The sequence below is a fragment of the Homarus americanus genome, unplaced genomic scaffold, assembly GCF_018991925.1.
Source record: "Homarus americanus isolate GMGI-L3 unplaced genomic scaffold, GMGI_Hamer_2.0 scaffold17608, whole genome shotgun sequence".
NCBI classification, from domain to species: domain Eukaryota; kingdom Metazoa; phylum Arthropoda; class Malacostraca; order Decapoda; family Nephropidae; genus Homarus; species Homarus americanus.
The window spans coordinates 144,125-158,555 of record NW_024752095.1 but is presented as its reverse complement, the minus strand read 5'-3'; the positions used below and the strand labels follow the sequence as shown (position 1 = coordinate 158,555).

General features: G+C 39.5%; 1 protein-coding gene across 1 annotated transcript; it reads right to left on the bottom strand.

Annotated features, from left to right (window-relative positions):
* Positions 1-3,622: 3,622 nt before the first annotated feature.
* LOC121854945 lies at positions 3,623-13,061 on the bottom strand (the record flags this gene model as incomplete). Its single annotated transcript, XM_042349751.1, has 3 exons — positions 12,443-13,061; positions 11,050-11,150; positions 3,623-3,711 (listed from the first exon to the last, which is right to left on the bottom strand). Coding segments are annotated over exons 1-3 (415 nt in total), but the record flags the coding sequence as incomplete, so codon positions are not given.
* Positions 13,062-14,431: the final 1,370 nt, after the last annotated feature.

Below are 14,431 nucleotides of genomic sequence, written 5' to 3'. Positions count from 1 at the left end.
ATGGACATTAAGACACCACACCGTACAAATACTATATCAAAGATTTGCAAAATGTAAATGCGAAAATCGAACATTTGTGGGAGAACTATATACGTGTCATATACCAGATTAACTGCTTGACAATTAATTGAAAACGTTATATAGCTCCTCGAGAAAGCTTCATGTCTCAAAAGGCTTAGCGCTGGCAATCTTATGGATATTTTTTATTATACAAAATATCTACAGCTTTCTAGCTACATGGGTTTTATTTACTGAGCAGTTATATACTGTTTACCTCTGTTGCTGACGGAAGAGGAAACTCACCTCAATGAAGAAAATCATCATCATGACCGCAACCATTGATGCTAGGATGAAGCCATATCTGTAACATAGTTCATATAAGATATTGGTGACCACCAGGACAAGCGCGCAAGATCCAAGCGCTTTCGTGATTATTCACATCTTCAGGAGATATAGTAAGAGTGAGCTGCCAGACGTTGACGCTATGTGTTATTACTGAGCTTCAACAACTAAGGCCAAGAGTCAAGAATGAGATCTACATACAGGTGCCGGAGACAAGTAACAACTTCGGTGGTCACATAAAGTCTGGAAGGACTACGATGCAATACTCACCATAGACTTGTGACAAAGTTGTTAATGATGGAAGGACCTAATTTATATAACCAAAATACGGTTAACATTACTATTAACAGTATTCCTAATAATTACTGTTTATAATATTGTTAAAATCAACAATTGTTTTACACGAAACAACTTTATAAACATTATCCTAATTAGTCGGATGATCAGATTCTCTCATATGAACAGACAGAGCATTTGATTCTTGTCCAGTGCGGATACTACACTCTGAGTAAATTACTCCGAGAGGGTAATTTGGACTTTTCCGGAGGTAATGAATGTCAAACAAGATATGAACAAGCGATTAGTACCTTAGAAATATTATAATACAATACATGCTATAATGATTACGTAAAGACGAGTTGGTGGCAATGCCATTTATAATCTGCAGGACGCCTCAGGACCTAATTAGTCTTCTCCTCATTACTAATTGATCAACTTTCTCAATATCCCTCACAAACAAAAGGTAACTTTCGTTCTAATAGCAACAGTTCTTCTAATAGCAACAGAGATGTTTCCCTTTCCTTTAGTCTTCTGTTAAGGTCATTTAAAGCGACTTCCACGATTATAGCTAAGAATATTCATGGCCTTTATCACGCAGATATTTCTTCACTTCTACCCAGACAGACTGTAAACCTTGAGTACTCGTCCTCTATACTAGTAATTGTTGTTAAGAGAAGGTCTGAATACTGACAATCAACCTCTTTCAGAAGTTCACGAAACTGTCGCTGGCTTAAGTCTTTTACTATTATTTTGTTGACAGTTTTCACTACTAAGGTCATCACTTGTGTGAACTCTGGTGGTAAAGACTGTGCACACAGTGTATCTTGATGACTGATGCGGTAAAATGATATCACATCAAGATCCAGATATTTCCTTAATAAAGAAACAAAACCCTTGTGTGTCCCTCTCATACTCGGTGCACCATCAGTCGCAACACAGAAATTTGTAGTTGGTTTACGTTTCTTTTGTTTACAAACAAGTGATATTTTAGATGAAAAAAGGATTCCTCGTTTGACCAGTGAGTAGCAAGTCAATGAGTTCCTCTTGTACAATGCCATCATCATCATCATCATCATCATCATCATCATCATCACATCATCATCATCATCACCATCATCATCATCAACAAGATTCTTCACGTTCAATAGATATGTCCTGGACTGAATTAATGTCATAAGTTTGCCGACTGGTGATGTCTTTGGCCATTTTAATGCTCTATCCTCACCGTCTTTGCAGACACTGGCTCTTCCTTAATTCACTAAACAGCTCTGATGCTTCAGTAAAACAATGCTCCATGTATGCCATCTTTGAAAGGACCTCGTTTAATTATCTCTTGACTTACCACAACACTGTCTGCAGTTGTGTCATTTAAAGATTTCACTCATTTCGTGAATTTACTCTCACTTTGTTCTGCTTTGTGTTTCACTTTCTCCACAGTTTCTTTCTGGCATCTCCAGCTGCATATTTCTCAGTGAAGTCTCTGTGCTTCGTGTGAAAATGGCTTTCGAGATTGCACTGCTCGATGTTGGCCAATTCTCCATTGTAAATGATATAAGAAGGAAGTCCTCTATATCTCTGTGTGAATACAAACATTCGTTATAGTCATTTATATATTCTCTATTTTCATCTTCTATTTTTCTCTTTAAAATGAATTTCCAACTCTTAATATAGACTTATTATATCACCTTTAACTCACCTATTGAACTTGTGTTGACTTTCAGAGAACAAAATTGAGGCTAACGCGAGGAGTACTGGAGGTGAGGTAAGGCAATACTAGATAACCCTCACCTTCACCTATCCACCTTTTCTAGTTTCCCGTGACACGGCGTTATAAGGTTGCTTGGCGATAAATTAAAGAATCGTCGCCTCTTACACATTGTAAGGGATATAGAACTAAATAACCGTGAATGACAGCAAATATGTGTAATACTGTATATACCAGTCAAAACAATTCTCTATATGTTTCCTGCTTACATTCACTTTTCCAACTCCCATATTTTTCACTTACGGTAATTTATTAATCTTTAAGCAGGTGCCAGGAGCCGTACAAGTACTTGACCAAAAAAAAAATTCAGTACAGATACAAGTTAAATTGATAATATGTATGTATAGTTCTTGACCTAGTGTACCGACAAGTAGTGAAGCGTTCATTACAGTATGCACCACCGCCGTGACATCATGAACAAAATTAACTAAGACTAAGTAAAAAATAAATGTAAAGGATTTTTGACAAATTCTTAGTAACTTATGTGCAAGTTTACTTTTCCTAGATCATTAAGATATGATTTTTGTGCGGCGGAGATGATAAGTATCGGATATGGGTGTTAGCACTGTGTGTTATATACAAACTATTCACACGTGACAGAGACGTAGAAGTTGATGAAAACAGCTAAATGTGACCCTCACGATATTCTTTAATGTTCTGTTACATTTACTGTTTACTGAGTAAAGTGGATTTTGTCTCAGAAGTTTCTAAGCATCAGAATCAACCAACATCTTGGATCTTGTCTTTCTGTTCTCAAGTGATTACCTGTAAGTGAGACGCTCTGAGTGGGAAGGTAAGGGACAAAGAGGCTTATGATGTGTTAATTATACCATTATACTTATTTAGTTTATCACAACGTAAAACTATTAAACTCACAAAAGTTGTAGGTTTCACAAAACCAGCGAGATCTGCTCAATTACTGGACTCTGGTATGCAATCACAGAACTCCATGAATATGGTATACTGAAGTCGACAGTGTGAAATCGCAGATGATTCATAGGAAATGAAGAACCCGATATATCACACTCGACAAATGGATATTATTTAATACCAGTTGAGGTGAAGGCTGGAAATGCAACAAAATTGAACCATCTCAGTATAATCAACTCTATCAATAAACAATGTTGAGAAATATTCACAGAAACAATCGCTGAGCAATATAACGAACTAGAAACACACGAATAGGATAATTAGTGATGACTTACCATTGTTTGCCTTACAACAAAACAGACTCACCTGGCGGATAAGATAGCATAACGCCTAGCCAAGTACCATTAGGCTGCTGGAATCCTGCAGTGACTAAGTCTGAGAACACCCACTCGTAGCTGTTGTAGGAAAAAAAATATATATATATACACTGTATATATATATATATATATATATATATATATATATATATATATATATATATATATATAAAATCATCACCTCAACCCGCCAGGATTCTGTAATTAACTGAGCTACAAATTATAGACTTCCCAAAACAACAGATCAATACGCCCCTGTGTATACCCATCCTAGTGTTGGAGACCTGGCAAGACTCCTGGACACGTTGTCAACTGTGATGCCTTAATCTTTTATTGGGTAAGGGTTTCTCAGCTCAATAATATCTTCTTCTGCCTATAGGGTTAAGACAGTTGCCACACACTACAGTACTACACACTACAGTACTACACACACAGTAAGACAACACTACAGTACTACACTACAGTACCACACACACTACAGTACCAAACACTACAGAACCACACACTACAGTAAGACAACACTACAGTACCACACACTACAGTACCACTAGTAGACAACACTACAGTAAGACAACACTACATTAATACCACACAGTACTACACACACAGTACTACACACTACAGTAAGACAACACTACAGTACCAAACTACAGTACTACACACACAGTAAGACAACACTACAGTACTGCACACCACAACACACTACAGTACCACACTACAGTGCAAACTACAGAACCACACACTACAGTAAGACAACACTACAGTACCACACACTACAGTACCACACACTATAGTAAGACAACACAGTAAGACAACACTACAGTACACCACACCACAGTACCACACTAGAACAACACTACAGTACCCCCTCTACACACTACAGTGAACAACACTACAGTACCACACTACAGTACCACTACAGTACCACCTACAGTACCACACACTATAGTAAGACAACACTTGGACAACACTACAGTACCACAAACTACAGTACCACACTACAGTACCACACACTACAGTAAGACCACGTCCACACACATACAGTACCACACACACTATAGTAGACAACACTACAGTAAGACAACACTACAGTGCACAAACTACAGTATACACACTATAGTAAGACAACACTACAATCCACACTACAGTACTACACACACTACAGTAAACAACACTACAGTACTACACTACAGTGAACAACACCAGTACTACACACTAAAGAAAAAAAACTACAGTACTACACACTACAGTAAACACACACTACAGTACTACACACTACAGTAAACAACACTACAGTACCACACACAGTAAGACAACACTACAGTACCACACACTACAGTACCACACCACAGTAAACAACACTACAGTACTACACACTACAGTAAGACAACACTACAGTACCACACACTACGTACCTACAGTAAACACACACAGTACTCACACACTACAGTAGACAACACTACCACACACTACAGTAAGACACACTCAGTACCACTACAGTACACACACACTACAGTAAGACAAAACTACAGTACTACACTACAGTAAGACACACTACAGTACTACACACTACAGTAAGACAACACTACAGTGCACTACACACTACAGTAAGACAACACTACAGTACCACACTACAGTAAGACAACACTACAGTACCACACACTACAGTACCACACACTACAGTACTACACAATACAGTAAGACAACACTACAGTACCACACACTACAGTAAACAACACTAAGAAATGAGACAACACTACAGTAAGACAACACTACAGTACTACACACTACAGTACTACACACACTACAAACTCACACACTACAGTAAGAACAACACTACAGTAAGACAACACTACAGTACTACACACTACAGTACTACACACTACAGTACTACACACTACAGTGAACAACACTACAGTAAGACAACACTACAGTACTACACACTACAGTACTACACTACAGTACTACACACTACAGTAAGAACAACACTACAGTAAGACAACTACAGTACTACACACCAGTACACACACACTACAGTACTACACACTACAGTACTACACACCTACAGTAAAACAACACTGTCCACACTACAGTACTACACACTACAGTACTACACACTACAGTACTACTACAGTACTACACACTACAGTACTACAGTAAGACAACACAACAGTACCACACACTACAGTACTACACACTACAGTAAGACAACACTACAGTAAGACAACATCACAGTACTACCACACTACAGTAGGACAACACTACAGTACTACACACTACAGTACTACACACTACAGTACTACACACTACAAGTACTACACACTACAGTACTACACACTACAGTACTACACACTACAGTACTACACACTACAGTAAGACAACACAACAGTACCACACACTACAGTACCACACACTACAGTAGACAACACTACAGTACCACACACTACAGTACCACACTAGTACCACTCAGTACAACAAGACAAAACTACAGTACCACACAGTACAGTAAACAGCACTACAGTACACACAGTACCACACACTACAGTACTACACACTACAGTACTACACACTACAGTACTACACACTACAGTACTACACACTACAGTACTACACACTACAGTGAACAACACAACATACCACACACTACAGTACTACACACTACAGTAAGACAACACTACAGTACTACACACTACAGTAAGACAACATCACAGTACTACACACTACAGTAAACAACACTACAGTACCACACACACAGTACCACACACTACAGTACTACACACTATAGTACACACCACAGTACTACACACTACAGTACTACACACTAAAGTAAGACAACACTACAGTACTACACTACAGTACTACACACTACAGTACTACACTACAGTACTACACACTACAGTACTACACTACAGTACTACACACTACAGTAAGACAACACTACAGTACTACACTACAGTACTACACGATACTACACACTACAGTACTACACACACAGTGCCACACTACAGTACTACACACACAGTAAACAACACAACAGTACCACACACTACAGTACTACACACTACAGTAAGACAACACTACAGTAAGACAACATCACAGTACTACACCGTGAACAACACTACAGTAAGACAACACTACAAGTACTACACACTACAGTACTACACACTACAGTAAGACAACACTACAGTACTACACACTACAGTACTCACACACTACAGTAAACAACACAACAGCAAGACAACACTACAGTACCACACACTACAGTACCACACACTACAGTAAGACAACACTACAGTATCACACACACTACAGTAAGACAACACTACAGTACCACACTACAGTACCACACACTGCAGTACTACACACTACAGTACCACACACTACAGTAAGACAAAACTACAGTACCACACTACAGTACTACACACTACAGTACTACACACTACAGTAAGACAACACTACAGTACTACACACTACAGTACCACACACTACAGTACCAAACACTACAGAACCACACACTACAGTAAGACAACACGACAATAATACACACTACAGTAAGACAACACTACAGTACTACACACTACAGTAAGACAACACTACAGTACCACACACTACAGTAAGACAACACTGCAGTACCACACACTACAGTAAGACATAACTACAGTAAGACAACACTACAGTACCACAAACTACAGTACCACACTACTACAGTATGACAACACTACAGTACCACACACTACAGTAAGACAACACTACAGTACCACACACACTACATTTCCACACACAAGAATAAGATAACACTACGGTACCAAACACTACAGTAAGACAACACTACAGTACCACACACTACAGTAAGACAACACTACAGTAAGACCACCTCTACAGTAACACATCACTACAGTACCACAACACTATAGTACCACACACTACAGTAAGACAACACTACGGTACCACACACTTCAGTACCACACTGTACAGTAAGACAACACTACAGTACCACACACTACAGTAAGACAACACTACAGTAAGACAACACTACAGTAACACATCACTACATTACCACAACACTATAGTACCACCCACTACAGTAAGACAACACTACAGTACCATACATTGTAGTACCACACACTACAGTACCACTCAGTACAGTAAGACAGCACTACAGTACCACACACTACAGTACCACACACTATAGTACTGCACACTACAGTACTACACACTACAGTACCACAACACTACAGTACCACACACTACAGTAAGACAATACTACAGTACTACACACTTCAATACCAATACACTACAGTGCCACACATTTTAATAAGACAAAACTACAGAACCACACACTACAGTACCACACACTACAGTACCACACACTACAGTAAGACAACACTGCAGTACTACACACAACATAACCACACACTACAGTATCACACACACTACAGTACCAAACACTACAGTAAGACAACACCACAGTACCACACACTACAGTACCACGACACTACAGTACCACACACTACAGTACCGCGAACCTACAGTACCACACATTTCAATAAGACAAAACTACAGAAACCACACACTACAGTACCACACACTACAGTAAGACAACACTACAGTACCACACACAACAGTAAGACAACACTACAGTACCACACACTACAGTACCACACTACAGTACCACATACTACAGTAAGACAACACTACAGTACCACACACTACAGTAAGACAACACTACAGTACCACATATTACAGTAAGACAACACTACAGTACCACCCCTTACAGTAAGACAACTCTACATTATCACACACTACAGTACGACAACACTAAAGTACCACACACTACAGTATGACAACACTGCAGTGCCACACACTACAGTACTACACACTACAGTAAGACAACACTACAGTACCACAATACTACAGTACCACAACACTATAGTACCACACACTACAGTACTATACACTACAGTACTACACAGTACGGTAAGACAACACTACAGTAAGACAACACTACAGTACCACAATACTACAGTACTACAGCACAGTGCTACACAGTACCGTAAAACAACACTACAGTACCACACACTACAGTAAGACAACACTACAGTACCACACACTACAGTACTATGCACTACAGTACTACACAGTACGGTAAGACAACACTACAGTAAGACAATACTACAGAACCACACACTAGAGGACCACAACACTACAGTACCACATACTACAGTATGACAACACTGCAGTGCCACACACTACATTACCACACACAAGAGTAAGATAACACTACAGTACCACACACTACAGTAAGACAACACTGCAGTACCACAACACTACAGTACCACAACACTATAGTACCACACACTACAGTATGACAACACTGCAGTACCACAACACTACAGTACCACAACACTATAGTACCACACACTACAGTAAGACAACACTACGGTACCACACACTTCAGTACCACACTGTACAGTAAGACAACACAACAGTACCACACACTACAGTACCACAACACTACAGTCCCACCTACTACAGTAAGACAACACTACAGTACCATACACTGTAGTACCACACACTACAGTACCACTCAGTACAGTAAGACAAAACTACAGTACCACACAGTACAGTAAGACAACACTACAGTACCACACACTACGGTACTACACACTACAGTACTACACACTACAGTACTACACACTACAGTATCACACACTACAGTATCACACACACTGCAGTACGACGCACTACAGTACCACAACACTACAGTACCACACACTACAGTAAGACAATACTACAGTACTACACACTACATAACCACACACTACAATATCACACACACTACAGTACCACACACTACGGTACCACAACACTACAGTACCATACACTACAGTAAGACAACACCACAGTACCACACACTACAGTACCACGACAATACAGTACCACACACTACAGTACCCCGACACTACAGTACCACACATTAAAATAAGACAAAACAACAGAACCACACACTACAGTACCACTTAGTAAAGTAAGACAACACTACAGTACCACACATTACAGTAAGACAAAACTACAGAACCACACACTACAGTACCACACACGACAGTAAGACAACACTACAGTACCACACACTACAGTAAGACAACACTGCAGTACTACACACTACAGTACCAAACACTACAGTAAGACACTACTACACTACCCCACACACTACAGTATCACACACTATAATACCACAACACTACAGTACCACACGCTACAGTACTACAACACTACAGTACCACACACTACAGTACCACACACTACAGTACCACAACACTACAGTACCACACACTACAGTAAGACAACACTACACACACTACAGTACCACACACTACAGTAAGACAACACTACAGTACCACACACACAGTACCACAACTTACAAGACACCACACACTACAGTACCACACACACGCCACACACACTACGTACCACACACTACAGTACCACACACTACAGTACAACACTACAGTACCACATACTACAGTAAGACAACACTACAGAACCACACACTACAGTAAGACAACACTACAGTACCACACACTACAGTACACTACAGTACCACACTACAGTACCACACTATAGGACCATACACTAAAGTACCACACACTACAGTAAGGCAACACTACAGTACCACACACTACAGTACCACACACTACAGTACCACACGCTACAGCTACAACACTACAGTACCACACACTACAGTACCACACACAGTACCACACACACAGTAAGACACTACTACACTACCCCACACACACTTATCACACTATAATACCACACAACACTACAGTACCACACGCTACACAACACTACAGTACCACACACTACAGTACCACACACTACAGTACCACACACTACAGTAAGACACCACTACACTACCCCACACACTACAGTATCACACACTATAGTACCACAAACTACAGTACCGCACACTACAGTACCGCACACTACAGTAAGATAACTCTACAGTACCACACACTATAGTACCACACACAACAGTACCGCACACTACAGTAAGATAACTCTACAGTACCACACACTACAGTACCACACACTACAGTACCGCACACTACAGTAAGATAACTCTACAGTACCACACACTACAGTACCACACACAACAGTATCACACACTACAGTACCACACACTACAGTATCACACACTACATAAAAGATAATGCCATTTTTATATCACAAGGGTTTTTTGCCGTTTAAGTGGAATATCTACACATTTTAATTAATTCTTTTTTAAACAACCAATGATACAAGAGGGTATTCCAACAGACCATACCATACATGTCACAACTTAACATTATAAGCATATAATGAGCGTGTGGAGAGTTGTGAACATTAATGAGGACTTAAACTGGGTCTTACCACGTATTGAGTTTACTTGTTAATATTTTCAGTACTTCATAAATGGGCCCGTGGACCGTGTAAGGTCTTGTGGTGTCTTCTATAGTCAGGCGCGGAAAGTGCTGTTGAGTATAAGTGGATGAACACATTAGTACCTAGACCATAATACTCTTTAAATGAATGATGCTAGAGAGGGACAACTGGAAGATATTTGTCCTAATATAAGTAACACTTGTTCCTCAAGGATGTTAATAATACTTGAGAATATAGTATTGTATATATATACATTACGATTGTAATTAGCAATAATTAAAACTGCCGTATTTATCCGAATTCTAACAGCAATGTTTTCTTTCACTATAATGTTAACGATGATATCGCCGAATTTAAACTGTCATTTTGTGACATCCATTAAAACTATAACACTTGCAGTCAACGTACTTGTTGGTAGAGAACAATGATAAACTAACACTTGCAATCGGGAGCTGATCGTTTCCCCAGCACCAATAGTCGATTACCCGTCAGCACCAGCCAGGTTGACTGGTACCCCATTGGTGAACAGAAATAGGTCACAATTTTAGCTAGGAAAAAAGTCATAGGGAAAAAATCTCAGGAAAAAAGTCATAGGAAAAAAATCTCAGGAAAAAAGTCACATTTTACTTAAATATCATTTAAGGTTAAAGTAACAAAACAGAAATAATAGTTTGTCACTTATTAACTGATATGACATGACTTGTAAACATTGACAACACAATTTACATATGATAGCATTACAAATATGTTAGGTTACGTTAGGTTACGTTAGGTAAAGTTAGGTTAGGTTAGGTTAAGTTAGGTTAGGTTAGTTTACGTTAAGTTACTTTTTTCTGTGATATATTTCTTGTGACTTTTTTCTGTGACTTATTTCTTGTGACTTTTTTCTGTGACTTATTTCTGTGACATATTTTTGTGACTTTCTTCTGTGACATATTTCTAGTGACTTTTTTCTGTGACTTATTTTTGTGACTTTTTCTGTGACTTTTTTCCTGGATTCACCCCCATCACCTCAAGATACGTTTGGTTAGGTTAGGTTAAGTTAGGTAAGGTTTGGTTAGGTTAGAGGAATCGTCAAGTAGATGGCAGGGAATCGACCGGAGATGAGGGGAACCGGTCAGCCTGGATGGAAGTGACGGAAATCAACCACTGGTGACGGCGACCAATCGTTTCAACAGGGAAACGTTTAGTAGCCTTGCAATCAACGCACCTTGTTACCAGAGAGCAGTGACGCGGGTAACACAGTCAAAGCACTTTATTACAAAAATAAAGCGAGGCATAGATTAGTTAACATAAACACTTTAATACTGTATTGTAGCCAGGCAGTGGGCACTTAACATCAACACTGTTCAAGAAAACAATAATGTGGTGAAGCACTTACTATCATATCGCAAACTTTGAGACAAGAAGATGAGTTGGTGGCACCGGTGGTCATGTTGGTGGCACCGGCGGTCATGTTGGTGGCACCGGCGGTCATGCCTATGGCGGCTATGAGTATGGTTGCGGCAGCAGTCACGGTGGCGGCGGTGTTCATGGTGGCGACTGCAGTCAGAGTGGCAGGAGAAGCGTCCCTCACACAAGTGACTCCTCCCCGCCCTCCCGTCATTTAAGGTCTGCGTCTCATGATTAAATTTAGTGACCTGAACTAACATTTTCACGTCTGATTGATTTCATTTTGTGAGCCACGAGCAACTTAATTAGTCATAAGTGGAAATTGTATTCCTGATTTGTTTTCATTTGTCCTCGTAATATATTGATCTGGGAGGCTGTAGCGTAACTCAACCAGTTAGGTGTATGTTCATCTCTTAAGCTACGAGGAATAGTCATTGTATAAACTTTAAAGGATCATAACACTGAGTTACGTGTCGTGGCTCCCCTAGAAATGTTATGAAAGTGGAATTTGGGGGACTCAGCCTCAGTGGTCGGCCCCCAACCCTAAAGGTGGATCCCCTCATTAAAAGCATATTTATTTTTCTGTGTCTTCGCTATGCACGTCCACGGTTTTAAGATAAAGATTTGAAATGCGGTATGTTTATATAATCAGCCCCGAGAAAGCTCACCTGGAGGTGGGCCCACCTGTGCACGACTACAGGTTATCTTTTTTGTGTGTCTATATTTTATGGCCTTAACTCCTTTTTAAAATGAGAAAGTACAATATGGTATGGTTATAAAATTGATGGTGTAATCTGGGGTCGACTCCGCTAATATTTGGTACACTTTCTGTATATTACTTCGCCAAAAACACACCCGAATATCGCTGTGTACACAGGAACCAAAAAGTATCTGTGCACATTAGGTCCTGTGATTTCCTAAATGATCAACACACCTTTGCCACAATGTCACAGCCAACATGAACCATATTATGTGTATATAATACAAATATTTACTATGGATAGAAAAGGAGATGTCTTACTGGCATTTTGCAATATCCATCGTCTGTAGTGTGAGACTGTTTTGCCCTAACTGTTCACAGATGCTTTTTTCATCGAGTGTACCCCAGTATCCCTGCTAGTGTATATATATATATATATATATATATATATATATATATATATATATGTAAATCCACAATGAGGAGCCCGTTGTTTCCATTTTCCCTATATATATATATATATATATATATATATATATATATATATATATATATATATATATATATATATATATATACTAGCCAGCGTCTGTAGCTGAAAGCGAGAGGGAGCAAGAAGCACTTTAACACTAACATAATGATGCCACACTAGACGCATTACACCACCCTATGTGTGCGCGCGCGCACACACACACACACACACACACATGACTTGTCAAGAGGACGGCTCACTAGCTAATTTTGCATAAAGTACTCCTGTACTCATTAAATCATGGTTGTTTCCTCCACCATACCCATAACAGTGCACAGCAACACTAGCCAAGCTGTGAACACCATACGTCTACACCATTAAAGTCAATAACACCACAGGCATAGTATCAAATTGTTGGCCTTAACACCGCTGAGTGTAGAGTGTATGATCAACTACGACGGGCCGTTGACCCAACACCAGGACTCGGTTAAGTAGCCCACCTACACCCATAGTTTATGAAAATGGAAGTTACTTAATAGAGAATCAGCAGTTACTCTTTGAAGACAATTGTGACTTCAGTTCTTACTTTACTTAACAGTACCATGAGATTTCAATATCCAATAAACCGGCAAACTTAAACTACACAAGATAAATTCAATCAGTTGCATACAGGGGCTGTTGATTCCCGTTAACGTTAATTGAAAGTGAGAACGACAAAAATAATCCTGCCTCAGTGCGTCAGGTCACGGTACGTGACTCCTGCCAGAATGGGATGAGTTCCCTCAGGTCACCTCCTCTCAGCCAGC